A 15,529-nucleotide genomic window follows, 5' to 3' on the forward strand; every position below is an offset into this window, starting at 1 on the left:
CGGTTCAATCCCCCAGCACCACATGCCAGCCAGCCCCGCCCCCTGGTGGGCTAAGCTGGCCACACACACACACACACACACACACACACACACATAAATAAATAAATAAAAATAAAAAAAAAAAAGACGTCAACCAAAGAGATTCACAAAAGGCTAAGATGGGAGGTCCTGCTCAAGCTAGCTATTCCCCTCGCAGGTATTTTTCCACATGATCTGAAAACATACCACAGTGACATATGTGTGCCAATGTTTATAGCAGCACATAGCTAAATCCTGGAAGCAACCCAACTGCCCATCAACTGAGGAATGGATAAATACGGAGGGAAGCACCTGTCTAGACAGACGCAGGGACCGGGGGTTCCACCCCAGCCTGCAGTGCCAGCTCCGCCCCCGGGGCACACTGAGACAGCAATTGAGACTGGGCATGGTGATGTGAGCCTATAATCCCAGGGCTTGGGAAGCTGAAAACAGGAGGCTCACTATGAGTCTGATTTGTGTAGTGAGACCCTTTAGACGCTGTACTAAATACGAAAAAACCAAAAGAATGGATTAAAAAAAAGATGTGGTATTTTTTACACAATGGAGTATTACTCAGCTATAAAAAATATAAACTTGAGGCTTTCCTATGTAAATGGATGAAACTAGAGACCACACTGGTAAGTGAAGAGCATCAGCCCCACATGTGCAAACACCATGCTGTGTCACAAGTGTGAGAACCTGGAAGAGTAAATAAAATCTGAATAGTACACTAGACACTGGGAACGGGAAGGAGCCTGTTCAGCGAAGGAAAGGCTGGGATGAGGAAAGGATGGAAGAAAGGACAAAGGACATATTTACTATATATGTAGGGTAGCTTGGATAACTGGAGAGCTGGCTTCTGCTGGTCTATTGAAAGGAGCAGTTAATGCTTAAGTTTTTCTTCTTCTTTTTTTTTTTTAATTTTTATTTTTTATTTATTTATTTGTGTGTGTGTGTGTGTGTGTGTGTGTGTGGCCAGCTCAGCCCACCAGGGGGCGGGGCTGGCTGGCATGTGGTGCTGGGGATTGAACCGTGGTCCCTTAGCTTTGCTAAACTTGTTCTAAGTAGGTGCTTTAGACCACTGAGCCATCTCGCCAGCCCAAGTTTTTCTTCTTTTTGATTTCTTATACTTTAAAAAAAAAAAAAAACTTTGCATGTTTTTTATTTTTTTTAATTTTTGGACCAGGGATTGAACTCAGGACCTTGTGCTTGCCAGGAAGGCATTTATGCCACTGAGCTATATCTCTTGCTCTTTGCATGTTTATATCTGGTAATCTAAACAATTAATTTGAAGATAACATTATGTAACAGCAACTATTGTTGAATTCCTATTATTATTCTTAGTAAAGTCCTGTATCATTTCTAATTTTTTTCTTTTTTTTTTAGCATTTTGTATTCTTCTTTAAAAAAAATCTAATAACAAGCAATGAAAATGAAGCAGTAATAAAAAAAAAATCTACCAGTTAAATAAATGTTAAAAAGAAGGAAACCCAAACATGAGGGCTAGCCAGATAGCTCAGGGGATTAAAGTGCCTGCTTAGGCAGATGCAGGGCAGGAGGTTCATCCCCAGGGCAGGGCCACCCCTGCCCCCGGGGCGCGCTGAGACCGCCATTCAAACTGGGCATGGTGGCCTGTGCCTGTAAGCCCAGTGCTTGGGAGGCTGAACACAGGAGGATCACTACGAGTCTGATCTGTGTAGTGAGACCCTGAATACCTTGTAGACCCTGTACTGAAAAACGAAGGGAAGAAAGGAAGGAAGGAGGGAAGGAAGGAAGGAAGGAAGGAAGGAAGGAAGGAAGGAAGGAAGGAAGGAAGGATAGGAAGGAAAGAAAGAAAGGGAGCCGGGGAGATGGCTCAGTAGAATAAGATCTTTCCTGGCAAGTGCAAGGGCCTGAGTTCAATCCCCGGTTTGAACTCAGGCCTTCAGAAAAAAAGAAAAAGAAAATGTAAACGTGGCTTTCCGTGATTGACACCTTTCTGCGGCTCCCCCGTCTCCGAATAAAGCCCAGTCTTCTGCTGAGTTCTGCACCCTCTGTCCAGGGTCCCGGACCCCGCCTGCTGCACCCCGGGAAGTTCCACGCACCTTTGCAAAGGCCTTGGTCATGGCCCTGACTCCTCCTTCCGCCCATCTGTGCAGCTCCGGGTTGAATCCCGCCTGGCCTTCAGACATCCTCCTGCCTCTGCATGGGACACAGGCCCCCTTGGGTGGTCATGGCACCTGGTCGCCCATGTGTGCACTCCAGGTGAGAACTTGAGCTCCGCGGAGAGGACAGGGTGCGAGTCGTGACCTCACATCCCAGGCACCTAGCGTGGGCTGCCACAGCATAAAGATCTGCGGCCTCCTGGGTGGCGAACGCCCAAGGACCACCAGGCTGCAGTGTTGGGTTGGGGCACAGCTCCAAGGGATTGGGAGCAAAGGCGAGGGGACGGTCCCCTTTGGGATTCAGTGGTCCTAGAATTTATTTTTATTTTTTATCTTTTGGGTTGTTCTGAGGCAGGGCTCTATTGAGTAGCTCAGGGAACAAGGACCCCTACCTGGCAGGTAGAGGCCAGGCCTCGGATCTCGCCACCTCCCATGGTGACCACTAGATGGCGCCCGCCGCCCAGGCAATGCTGTCCTCGGTCCTCCACCGTGTTCCTGCGCTCAGTCAAGCCGGCTTTCTAGAGCGCGGTGTCTGCGGCCACTTGATACGGCTGTGCACAGGACTGTCCCCTGTCTCCCACCACGCCGCCTCAACCTCAGCCCGGAGTTCTGATTAGGGAATCTCTTTTAGTCACTCAACAAATACCCCCTTAGCCTCATCGTCCTAGGTGCCTGGAAGGTAGCGATGAATGAGACAGGCAGTCGGGCACGCCACGCCATGGGGAACGAGATGCGAACCCACATGACCACACGGTGGTTTAATTGCTCGTTGAAGCTCCTGATGCTGCAGTTTTTAGCCCACTTCTAGAATTCAGAATTTCCAGAGCGCAGAAGAATGGAGCTTAGCAATCACCCTAGCATTACCCCACACTACCACCCTCTCGGAATCTGGCAGGTTTGCAACTCGGCCGCTTTACCCAGGAGCCGCCGCTGTCGAGGGGGAGGAGAGCCTCGGCGCAGATGAGGAATGAATGGGCCGGGGAAGGGGCTTGCCGGGGCCGTCCCTGTCCCGTGAGGCGCTGGGGTCCAGACCCGGCCCTGCCCGCCTTCCCCTGCCACCCAGGGGCGGCGCCCGCCCCCTGCCCTCCCTGCCCCGGGCCGCGGGCTCTCTGGGAGCCCTCTTGGCAGCAGAACAGAGGGCATCCGGAGCGGGTGGCAACTCGCCCCGCCACGGGCTCGGGGCGGCGGGCGATAGGCGCTGGGGGGACGCGCAGATAGACAGGCAGATAGCGCGGCCTTGCGCCCCCGCCCCCACCTTTCCCACGCGGCGGCCACCCCGGCGCGCGCACCCGCTCCTGTCCCCGGGCTCAATCGACGACCCTGTCCCGGCCAGCTGCCACTCTGTGCTGTAGGCTCTGGCTTTGGGCATGGACACGGAGCCCTTTATACGTTTCTCGGGCTGGCCGGGTCTTCTCAGGAGACCCCCCTCCCCGGAGACCCTCGGCGAGCGGGACTTGGGAGCTGTAGAGCCCCAGAACAACCACGAGGTGGCGCGCCGGCACTGCGCGTCCTGGGGCTTGGCCTGGCCAGACAGGGCCGTAGGACAGGAAAATGGGGGGCTAGGAAGTGAGGCTGGAAGATGCTCCCCCTCAAATTCAAGGCAGGGAGTGGAAGTGCGGTGGCAGGGAGAGATAAGCCAGGCATCAGGAACAGCCGGGATGACCTGGGAGCTGGGTTTTGTGGGCCAGCACGACAAGGAATTGGGGGTTCCCAGGAAGGGGAGTCTTTTCCTCATCAGGACTTTCATGATGGAGCATCGCGGTTCCTAGCTGTTGGGGCCTGGGAAGGAAATGCGAGGTCCCTTCACACCTGCACATCACACGGAACGGAGGTCCCACAGCCCTGCCCCCACTGCCTGAGCCTGCCACGCACTCTGCCATGCACACTGCCACGCGTTCTCACACACGCGCACTCCTGTCTCTCTTCTGTGTGCTGTGGACGCGTGAAATCGGCACATCGCACACCGAGGCGCCCCGCACCCGAGGCTGTTCCATTCTGCACTGAATCCTCCCTCAGACTCCTGAAGCTGGGCTCAGCCTGTGTCCTGTATGAGCCCCTGAGGACCACAGGCCCCTGGCTCCCCACTGGGCCACAGCCATCCCTGGAGCTGTATGATAGCTCTGTCACCCGACCCCTTCCCTCAGCCCCTAAATCCACAGTTTTTTCCACGGTAGGATCCTCCCAGGGCTAATTTAGAATTTTTGTAAACCCAAAGTGCTTTTGACTGATGGGTCCCCAATTTTTAAAAAACTCTATGGCTGCTTTGCTGTAAAGATAAAGGTGAGTATACTTAAATACTTCCTCTAACCTAGAAATTTTTTTCCTCTTAATTTCAAGGGAGATTAAGGTAGTTCCATGAATGCTGGTTCTTACCACTTTGCCTGTTATTAGCATAGCGAGCCCCCCGCCCCCCAACACTTTGGGCCACCTCTTGCCACGAACCCCCAGTGGGAAAATTCTCCTTCTTTCCCATCTCCCCTAATTCCACTCCCAGACAAGAAGACAGAGACAGAGGGATTGACAGACAGACAGATCCTGGGGGATCTGTAATCGCCCCCACCCCTCTTTCACAGGGGTTATCTGGAGCGGTGGGAGAAATGAGGCGTGTGTGTGTGTGTGTGTGTGTGTGTGTGTGTGTGTGTGTGTGTCTGCCTGCGTTTTGGGTAACAACAAAGAATGGGGGGGAGCGAGGGCGCCGAGCGTGTTTTGCCTCGAAGGCAGGACTCGCAGCCAATCAGCGCGCAGGAGCCTCCCTCCGCGGCTCCAACATTGAGTCTATAACCGGCTGGCCGGGCGGAGCTGGCTGCATTTGTGGCTTGGGACGCAAGCGACTGCCCGACGGCCGGCGATGGTCTAGGCGCCCTCGGCTACCCCCTCCCCAGACGCGGCCGGCCCTCCCCGCGCGCCCCCCGCCGCCCTCCCCGCGCCCCCGTCCTCGCAGAGCCAGCCCGGGGGTGCGGCGCCCGCCAGCATGAGCGGCTCCTTCGACCGCAAGCTCAGCAGCATCCTGACCGACATCTCCAGCTCGCTGAGCTGCCATGCGGGCTCCAAGGACTCGCCCACCCTGCCCGAGTCCTCGGTCACGGACCTGGGCTACTACAGCGCTCCACAGCACGATTTCTACTCCGGCCAGCCCTACGCCCAGACGGTGAACCCCTACGCCTACCACCACCAGTTCAACCTGAACGGGCTCGCGGGCACGGGCGCCTACTCGCCCAAGTCGGAATACACGTACGCGGGCTCCTACCGGCAGTACGGCGCCTACCGCGAGCAGCCGCTGCCCGCGCAGGACCCAGGTGAGGGCGGGCGCCGGGAGGGCGCGGGCCGGGCAGGGTCCCGGCGCCGAGACGGGCGGGACTGCGAGCCGCGGCTGGGGAAGGCTCCAGGGCAAGAATGTCCTGCCTGGGATCCGAGGGGGTGGTCGGATGGCCCCGGAGGGGACAGGCGACCTTCCAGTCTCTAGGCTGCGAGCGTCTCCGGCGCGGTCGGGCCGTGCGCCCCCGCTGGGCGAAGATCCGGCCTGTCGTGAGCCCCGGAATCGCGGGGCTCCCTCGCCGGCGCTCCGCGGAGACCCGTGCTCCAGGGAAGAGCGAGGGACCGCCAGGAGGACAGCGAAGTCAGGAGAAAGTGGGGATGGAGAAAGCGAGAAAAGTGGCAAGAAGGGAACGGGGAAAGACAGAGATAAAGAGAACAGAGGAGAGGGGAGGAGGGAGGGGAGGAGGAGGCGACAAGAAGGAAAGAAACGAGAGAAAGAAAGGAAAAAGAAGAAGGAAAAGAAACGCAGGAGGGCAGGAAGGAAAGTATTCCTACGACTTTCCTGAAAATCTAAAACTATTCTAAAATGGAAAGGCAGAGTTCGGACGGCTGCAGAGGGCAAGCCGAGAAGCAGCCCCCCGCTCCGCACGGCGCGACTGGGAGAGCGCGTCGGGCCCGGGAGGGAGGCTGCGGGCCGGAGCTGGGAGCGCCGCGTCGTGGGCGGCCACCCGTCCGGCTCCGTCGCCGCGGCTCCCTCCTTAGCGCGGGCAAAGACGAGTCGGAGGGCGGGACGGGGCGCCGCAGGGTCGCAAACCAAGGCTGAACCGCCCCCCACTCATGCGTCCCGCAGTGTCAGTGAAGGAAGAGCCGGAAGCCGAGGTGCGCATGGTGAACGGGAAGCCCAAGAAGGTCCGAAAGCCGCGCACTATCTACTCCAGCTACCAGCTGGCTGCCCTGCAGCGCCGCTTCCAGAAAGCCCAGTACCTCGCGCTGCCTGAGCGCGCAGAGCTGGCTGCGCAGCTGGGCCTCACTCAGACACAGGTTGGTACTGAGCCCGCGAGGGCCTGGAGGGAGGAGGGAGACAGGGAGCACTGAGGCCCCGAGAGTCCCCCAGGCTCAGCGGAGCCTGACTGGTTGGTTGCCCAAGGGCCCTGCGCTGGTTCTGGGAACCCTTGCCTGAGGGAAAGAGGACTTCACGCCTCAGATTCTGTAGAGGTCCTGCTTTAGCATGCCTGCTCTGTGTGTGTGTGTGTGTGTGTGTGTGTGTGTGTGTGTGCACGCGCGCACGCGCAGTTGTGATCCCACACAATGGTGGGTGCCTGGCAGAGAGAGAAGCCTGCATCCCTCTGTTCCAGAATCTCCAGGTCCCAAGATCCCCAGCGGTGTGGCTGGAATGGCTGGAGTCCAAGGGGTCCTTTTATTCCCTGGCTAGGTGTGCATGTGCAGGGGTTACCCCGGCTTGGAGACAGGTGTGCATGTGCATTGGATTGGATTGTGCACCAAGGTCTGCGCACACATGAGGATGCTTGCATAAGGAGTGTGACCCTTCAGGGGTCACCATGTACAAGATGGGGGCTGCACCCCAGTGAGCACCAGAGTACAGAAACACTGTACTGGGGCCATGACACCCCAGTCTTGCTCAGCACCCAAGTGCTCAGCCCTTCCTCTGCTGGGAGTCAGGCCAGGGAGCCCCGCTGCCACCCACTGCCTGCCCCTGAAGCCCCCAGCAGCCTGTGTCTGCTCAGGGGAGGAGCAGGGATGCCTGGCTGGCTGCAGGTGTTGGCAGGCGGGCCTTGGTTGTGGCTGCGTGGGGCCCTGTCCGCCGGGAATCTGGGTCACCCGGTAAGGAGCTGATTCATTGTTTGTGCCAGTCACCGGGTGGGGAGCGGCAGGGGGAGGGGGAGATACCCCAGGGGAAATTTGGGGAACCATGGCTCACCTGCTCCTGAGTCCCCAGGTCACCTCCATTACCAAGCCTGAGCCCTGGAGGACCTGGTTCCTGAGCACGCGTGTGAATGCGCGTGTTGTTTACTTGGGTGGATCTGTGTGTGTGTGTGTGTGTCTGGCATCTGTGTGTAAACCTGAGTGGGTATGTGGCTGGGCATGGAGACGTGTGCGTGGGGGTGTGCTTGCATATTTGCATCCTTCTGTTTATGGCATCTAACATGGATGAAATGTCACAAACGGCCCATGTTCCATGTGGTGTATTGGTATGTGGTGGTCTAGATACCAGCCTATCTGGGTTGATTGCATGCTTGCTGTTTTGGGCCTGTCCTAAGTTTTTCAGGTGTCCTAGCTTACTTGAGCCTCATAATGACCCTGAGTGGTAGCAGTGCTGTCACTGTCCCCATTTTGCAGGGGAGAGGAATGTCAGACCAGAGGGTTTAAGCCACACAGTGGGGGAGCAGACCCTGGACCAGGCAGTCCAGTGTTCCTGGCCTCTGTTCCAGCCGGGTAGAAGGGGTTGCTGGCCAGGGAGGCAGGAAGCCTGGGTGTCGTGTGCTTTTCGCTCAGTGATGTCAGGAGCTGGCCTGGCCTGGTCCACGCTGCATTCCCGGCAGGGTTTTCCTCTCCACCCTGAGTGCTAACCAACTGCTCCTGTCTTCTCCCACCCAGGTGAAAATCTGGTTCCAGAACCGTCGGTCCAAGTTCAAGAAGCTGTACAAGAATGGTGAGGTCCCCCTGGAGCACAGCCCCAACAACAGCGACTCCATGGCCTGCAACTCCCCACCGTCACCAGCCCTCTGGGACACCTCCTCGCACTCCACGCCAGCCCCTGCCCGCAGCCAGCTGCCCCCGCCGCTCCCATACAGTGCCTCCCCCAGCTACTTGGATGACCCTACCAACTCCTGGTACCACGCACAGAACCTGAGTGGACCCCACTTACAGCAGCAGCCACCACAGCCCTCCACCCTGCATCACGCCTCCCCAGGACCCCCACCCAACCCTGGGGCTGTGTACTGAGCCCCCCTGGCCTGTACTCCCAACGAAGGACCCAGGACCAAGCAGAGGTACCTCCGTCCTAGGAACACTCAGGAATCTCCGAGGAGCACGGAGAAGGCCGGCTTCCTCCCTGCCCTGCCCCTTCTCCAGGGACCCAAGAGCTTCCAGATGAAATTGGCAGGGGCTGAGAATGTCCCCCAAACCTCCCTCCCCCTGCTGAGAACTGGGGTGCCCCTCTGGATGTGGGCACATTCACCCCAGGGGAGCCTGGACTTGCTCATCACCTTTGAGCACCTCAAATCTAACCACTCCCCAGCCTGGAGACCAGGGACAGGGATGTGGACACGGAGTGTTTGTAAGCTGAGCCTAGGCTGGGGCGCCCGGCCTGATGGATGCTGACCCCTGCCACGCCAGGCTCCTCCTAAACAGCCTGGCCTCTCCCGCCTGCACGGCCCTCCTGCCAAAGACATTGGACATCAGCACTGGGGCTCAGGCTGAGGCCCCGCCCGCCGCCTGGCCTGCACTTGTAGCCCTTGTTCAGGATTCGAGGGTTGAACCAAAGAAACCGCCCCTAGCCAGGGAATCTTTCACTATGTGGGGGCTTTCGGGGAAGGATTATGGGAGCCATCACCCCTTGCCCTCTGCTGGGAGGGCATCTCTCATGTTTCTCCTGAGGACCCCATTTCTTCCTCCATGTGCAGGACTTTGCACAACCTTGGTTTTAAAAGCTGTTGAAAAAATAAGAAAACAAAGGGCATTGTTACCAGATAGGACCAAACCTTCCCTTCAGTGGGAACTCTGTCCCACTCTGCTCCTCTTCCTCATCCTCTTCCTCTTCCCCCTCCTCCTCTCCCTTCCTCTCCTCCAACAAGTTGGCAGATTGCCGCCAAACCCCCAGTCTCCACGGAGATGCGCCAGGCAAGACAAGTCCCCAGACACCCCCTTTCCGGTGTCCTTGGAGATAGATTACTCAGCTGAGCTGGAGAATTTGGGGTGAGTGTAGTGCTCTGTGGGAAGGGCAAGGCTGTGACCCAGTGCCTTAGGGGTGAGGGCTGGCAGCCAGGAGGCTGGCCCGGGCGTCCCCCCAAAGCTAAGCGTCTCCACCCCTGGTGTGCTGACACATGGAAGGAGAGGTGCAAGACTGTAGCCATATAGAGAGAGAGTATGTATTTTTTTTTTTTTTTAAGAGCAACAGAGAGAAGCGGCCTCCTCCCTCCTGTGGTTTCCTATTTATGTGACCTTTTTTCTCTGGATGGGTCCTCCTGTGTGTTGAGAAGAGAGAGATGTGGGCTCCGGCTGGATTTGGGTTTCGTGGGAGGAGAGGAGTGCGGAGAGGTGGGGTGGGTCTCCAAGTCCCACCCCAGAGGTACAGGAATGAAGCCAGCTCCCACCCCTCCCAGCCTTCTCGATTCTGCTTTCTTACTGGACCCATCTTTATATATAATGTTAATAAAAAAGAAGAAAAGAACCTCTGTGCTCTTTGAACAGGAGGCTGGTGGCAGGCAGCTCTTAGGGGGGCACCTGGGACTTGGGGACCTCTGAGACTCCAGGGGCTCCTGGCTGGGGGAGATAGGGCCTGTGGGAGACCTCACTGCTGGGATCCTGGGCTGGGCCTGGTCGCAGGTGGCAGGTGTCCCTGGCCCGTGGCCACCCCAAGCTGGGCAGGGCTGGACAGGAGGCTCCCAGCTGTGGCTGACCTGACTCTTGCTTTGCTCTCTCTGAGGCGGCAGAGGCAGCAGCGTGGCGTCCCCTATCAGCCAGCTGCCCTTTGCCACCGCCGCCGCTGCCAGGTCACCTCAGGGCTGCTCTTTGATCCTGAGCTCACACGCAGACATGCTTGCACACGCGTGTAAACCCCCTGTCTCCACACCCAGGCGCTCCCAGCCCCTCGCCTTCCGTCTGTCCCTCCCAGCTTGGGGGGAGGGTGGGGCCTCAGGCTGGGGAAACCCCGCTGCTCCCACAGCTTGTGGGGTGGCACAGCTGGGAGAGGAGGTGAGGGGGTGGGGTGGGGTCTGTGTTAGCTGCTCAGGGAGGGCTCAGGCCTCACTCAGGACCTTACACTCCAACACCCCTCCTCAGCTCCAAGTCAGCCCTCAGGGGGACAACTGGGCCTCCTGGGAAGAGGGCGGCCCTTGCCTAGGTGGGGGCACAAGGACACATGCACACACTGTGGAGCTTGTTGTCCGACACAGGGTAACCGCTCTCTCTCTCCTCACACTTTCATGCACTCCCACTTGAGGCCAGACTGTCATCTGCAGGGACCTCTGAGGATGTAGATATATACCTGAGACACGGTGGCAACACGTGGATGGAACAAAGTCAAAGCCGCAGCCAGGGCCCCAACAAAGAAGCACACAAAGGCACTCAGGTCCCTTGAGCATCACACACACACACACACACACACACACACACACACACACACACATTCTCTCTCACCCACGGAGGCAAAGGGAGCTCCCTGGCATGGAAAATCTTGTTTAGAGAATCAGCAGCACCGCCCAGCAGCTGAAGTGACCCAACTCAGCTCGGAGCCTCCCAGCCAGGCCCTCAGTGTGCTCATCTGTCAAATGGGAATAACAGTCCCCACCCTGCTGGTCTCTGGAGATTTGGGGAGGCACAAAGCAGAGGCAGGAGAGAAAGCAAGGACCTCAGGAGCACGGAGAGGGCTTGGTGGACATTCCAGGGCCTTGGAGGCTGGGGTCTTCAGGCAGGACCCCCTCCCCACCATCCCACTCTGCTTCTTCTGCCCCCCAAGCCCTTCCCCCGCCCCAACCCAGGGAGGCGGAAGGGAGGAGGCCTCAGCCCACAGACGCCAGAGGGCTGGCAAGGGTTAAGTGGCAGCTGCCAGGCGGGGCTGAGCTGAGCAGTTTGGTTTGAGGGCTGCGTGCAGCAGGAGCAGGAGGCGGCAGCCAGCCGGGCAGACTCGCTGGAGACACTGCATTTTATTAGGGCTGGGCTGCCAGCAGAGGGAGGGAGAAGGGAAAAGGGGCAGAAGGAGAGAGGAAGGAAGGAGGAGGATGGGCGGGAGGGCAGGCGGATGAAAGCTGTTGTAAGCTCCCTAATTCCTCCCTGCTCTGTCAGGCTGGCTTAACTGCCTGGGTGACCTCTGGGGGGTCAGCCCCACCCCTGACCTCCCCTTCCTCCTCTTCAGCCTGCTGAGGGGACAAGGACCTGGGTGGGGGCTGGGCAGCATGCCAGGATGGAGCAACTCAGCCCATCTGCTGGCATGGGGGCTCCTTGACTATGCCCACCAGGTCCTGACAACCTTTAGAGAAGAAAGGGGCAGGCTAGGGAGTCCCAGGCTGCCCTGAGGGTCACTGTGCTCCAGGTCTGAGGGACAGCTCAGCTGGCACTTGCTAATCTGCCTCTGCCAGGCACTTCAGGTGTGATCCTTACAGAACACCTTAGCAGGTGAGTGCTTGGGCCCCATTTTTCAGATGAGAACACTGAGGCTACAGACATAGTGTATGTGTTTAGTGTGCACACAGCCCTGGGATAGATCTTCACACAAAAAGGAAAGGAAAAGGAAGAAAGGAACAGAGGGAGGAAAGAGAAAACAAGGGAGAGGGGCTGGGGAGCTCAGTGGAATAAGCGCTTCCCTGGCAAGCACAAGGGCCCGAGTTCAATACCCGGCTCCGCCAAAAATAAATAAATAAATAAAAATAAAAAATTTGGGGCCGGGGAGATGGCTCAGTGGAACAAGCACTTCCCTGGCAAACACAAGGGCCTGAGTTCAATCCTCCAAAAAACAAAACCCACAACTATTACCCCCAGAAAAAAGAAAACAAGGGAGAAATTTATCCCTACCAATTCTGCATACCAAAAGCTACTTGACAGTTTGGGATTTGAACTCAGGTCTGTACTGAGGGATTTTCTGCATTCATTTCTCAAGATGTCTGGGGCAGAGCTCAGAGAGCTGGAGCCCCCAAACCTCCACACCCCTCCTCTCTGGGTTCTTCCTTGGGGATGAGAATTGGAGGGGAGGCCAGGGCTTCCTCCCCTGAAGGCCCTCAGCAAAGCTCCACGCTGTGACCAGGAAGAGGCAAGCCAGAGTCAGCAGACCAGGGCTTGCATCCTGCCGCGGCCCCTCTGCTGACTGTGTGGCTTCGGGCTTCCTAAACGTCAGCTTCCTCATCTGCAGTGTAACTAGCCCCCTCCCCAGCTCTGGTGGCACAGGCCTGTCATCCCAGCACTCTGTGAGGCTGAGGCAGGAGGATCCCAAGTTCAAGCCCAGCCTTAACAACTTACCAATTTAACGAGACCTTGTCCTGAAATGTAAAGTAAGAAAAGGGCTAAGGATGCAGCTCAGTAGGAAGGCCCTGGACCAAAGCAGCCAGTATTTATTGAGCACTTGCTATCTGCCAGGCATGGATGGCCAAAGCCTGGGAAAGGAAGGCACAGACCATATGCTGGGAGCTCCGGGGCCAGAAGGGTGGCATCTGTGTCATGCCTTCGAAGGCGAAAGGAATGTCATAGGCAGGTGCGAGGGTGCAGGGGACATTCCCTGGGGAGTTCGCGCAGAGTAAGGTTCCCCTGCACTCTCCGGGGCTCCATGCACCAGGCCAGCGCTGAAGGGAGGACAGGAACAGACCCAGAGGGTCCCTAAACTCCTCTTTGGGTGCTGGGCTCATTTAAGAGTCAGGTTCAAAGTGTCCAACATCTAGGGGGTGCCTCCACCCACCCCTGCCACCGCTCTGACTCCTGGGCTTGGAAAAAGGAGCCCCTGATCTCTCTGGAGAGAGGACAGCTCCTGTTCTTCCTGCCAGGGGAAGCCGGCCTCTAACCCACCTGGTGTCCTAGGGGACTATGAGACCCTCCCGAGTTCCAGTCCCAGCCCCAACCCCTCCACAGATCACTTTCCTCCACCCCCCAGGATGAGGTGAGTGAACCAGGGAGTAGCTGAGTGGGGACCCCCGCATCCCAGCCTCCCAGGCCCATCCTCCTAGCACCAGGGTAAGGGCCTGGGTTGGCCAAGTCGGTGGAGTTGCGTCAACCCAGCCCAGAGGGGACGGAGGGACCTTCTGCCAGCACCCTGGCTGCTGTTGCTCCAGCTTTAACTGCAATGTTATTATCTTAATAAGCTGTTTACCAACTACCCAACAGCCCGAGATGGAGAAGCCAAAAAGTGCTCGGAGCTGGGCTTCCTCAGCTCCAGGGATGGGCAGCGGGACGTGGAGGGCTCTACAGGGGCCCTGGGCTCAGGGGAGGCGCTTTGGGGAGCAGGCAGGGCCGAAAGATGGGCAGGCTGGTTGGAAGTCCCCAGAAGGCCTGTGGCCACTGGCCATTTCCCTGGGGAACCTCTGAGCAACTCCAGCCCCCAAACCCAGCTTTCTCCTGTGTCACCCTTGCACCATCAAGTTGTACCGTGCAGGTCTGTGTGCTGGCTCTGGTGGGCACCGAGTGCACGGCATCCTCTTCATTACTTCTTGCTCCAAGACCCAGCACGGGTGTGAGGGTCCAGGGGGTTTTGTTCAGCCTGGGTAGCATTGCTGGGCTGGAAGTCCAGGGGCCTGAGGACACCTTTCAGTGTAGGTCCTGAGGGGCAGAGCCAGCCTTAACTGGGGGCTCCAGGCACAAGGGCAGGGACCGCGGCCTGTGCACTGCCAGCGCCTCACACAGGTTGCAGGAGCAGGGCACCCAGGGAACAGCAGGTACATGGATGCATACAGGGCATGTAGACGCCCGAGGCCAGCTCACACTGTTCCCTCTCATCCTCAGAGGAGAGACTGTGAGGTTGAGTGGAAGGTCACTGTACAGGCCGGCTGCTGGGGGTTAAAAGGTGACAGGAACACCCGCACCCACTCTCCAGGCCCGAGCAACTGCAGAAGTTGAATGATTTCACCCTCGCCCGCATCATGTCCTCCACCCATCAGGACGCAGGCCCAGAGAGGCTGTGTCACTTCCCCAGGGTCACACAGCGCGGGAGTGGCAGTAGGGCCCTCTGCCCCCACCCCAGCCACGTCTGGACAGGACTCATGAACCTCTCTGGGGTTCAGCTAACAGGTCGTAGGCTCTGAGTAACGACTAGGTTGCCCCAGGAAGGTCACCCCAGGCACCAGAAGTCCTGCTCTGCCTTTCTGTCTGCCTGGGCAGTAAATGACAGAGGCTTCCTTGTGGTGGCAGACAGTGGGGACTTAGTCTGCCGACCAGAGGAGCCTCAGGGAACTCAGAGGCTGGGGTTACACTGAGGAAGGGCCTGGGGTCTCTCTGCCAGAGGTGGGGAGTCAGGGACTAGGAGCAGCTAGGACAGTGCCCAGCAAGGAGGCAGAGCTGGGCAGGAGGACAGAGGGGAGGGCAACCCCCGAGGCCCAAATTCCTCTCCTGTCTCCGGGGGCAAATTGGTACCGGAGCACAAGGGTGTGCTGAGCACAAGGGTGTGCTGACTAAGCGAGGCCAAGACTCCGCGCCCTGAGGATTAGCTGGGTGGGGGAGGGGCGTCCCCCTCGGGCCGCGCCACGCACCTGGCAAACGGCAGCAGTCTGCCCTTCCCCGCGCACAGAGGGTGCCCGCCACGTCATGCAACGCGTGTGGCACTGCCCCACACCCACCCCCGGGGCCACCCAGGCCTGGCCTGGGTTCAGGAATCACTGATGGGGACGGGAAGGATGAGGCGTCCTCGGCGTCCTCAGTGCAGGGAGGAGGGGCGGCTGCCCAAGTCCCACAGCTGGCCAGGGGCCAGGAAATGCTCCCAACGCAGGGGCAGGGAAGGCGCTACCGCAGGACCGGGCCCTACACTAGCAGCTTTCCCCGGCACCGTCTCACTTAAATTCCTTACAGCCTGTTGTCGAGTTATCGAGTTATTATGGCATCTTTTTCTTTTTTCTTTTCTTTCTTTTTCTTTTTTCTTTTTCTTTTTTGCGGAACCGGGGATTGAACTCAGGCCCTTGCACTTGCCAGGGAAGCGCTTATTCCACTGAGCCATCTCCCCGGCCCCTATTATGGCATCTTACAGACGAGCTCACAGATGGTGCAAGCTCAGGTGCCCCTTCTGAGCCTTACTTTCTCTCAGCTATAAAATAGAGCTACTCATATCTCTCTTCTCGGGCTGCTGGGGAGATTCAGCGAGACAACACATATAAACACATATCAACTTCTGGATGGTTAGCAACCTAAGTTTGCAGAGCAAAATTAGAGAAAAAGGAGGGCTACAAGGAAAGCCAACATTTTGG

General features: G+C 57.9%; 1 protein-coding gene across 1 annotated transcript; it reads left to right on the forward strand.

Moving 5' to 3' along the window:
• Positions 1 to 5,133: 5,133 nt before the first annotated feature.
• On the forward strand, positions 5,134 to 9,722 carry Dlx3 (distal-less homeobox 3). Its single transcript, XM_004633637.2, has 3 exons — positions 5,134 to 5,458; positions 6,268 to 6,458; positions 8,034 to 9,722. Exons 1-3 carry the CDS (start codon positions 5,134 to 5,136, stop codon positions 8,379 to 8,381), a joined length of 864 nt encoding a protein of 287 aa, XP_004633694.1. The 3' UTR covers positions 8,382 to 9,722.
• The last annotated feature ends 5,807 nt before the right edge of the window (positions 9,723 to 15,529 follow it).

The sequence above is a fragment of the Octodon degus genome, unplaced genomic scaffold (assembly GCF_000260255.1).
Source record: "Octodon degus isolate 3935 unplaced genomic scaffold, OctDeg1.0 scaffold00056, whole genome shotgun sequence".
Classification (NCBI taxonomy): domain Eukaryota; kingdom Metazoa; phylum Chordata; class Mammalia; order Rodentia; family Octodontidae; genus Octodon; species Octodon degus.

Coding starts and splice junctions, on each gene's coding strand:
- Dlx3 (XM_004633637.2), top strand. CDS start 5,134: ATGAGCGGCTCCTTCGACCGCAAGCTCAGCAGCATCCTGACCGACATC. Junction 5,459..6,267: donor GCTGCCCGCGCAGGACCCAG/GTGAGGGCGGGC, acceptor TGCGTCCCGCAG/TGTCAGTGAAGGAAGAGCCG. Junction 6,459..8,033: donor TGGGCCTCACTCAGACACAG/GTTGGTACTGAG, acceptor TCTCCCACCCAG/GTGAAAATCTGGTTCCAGAA.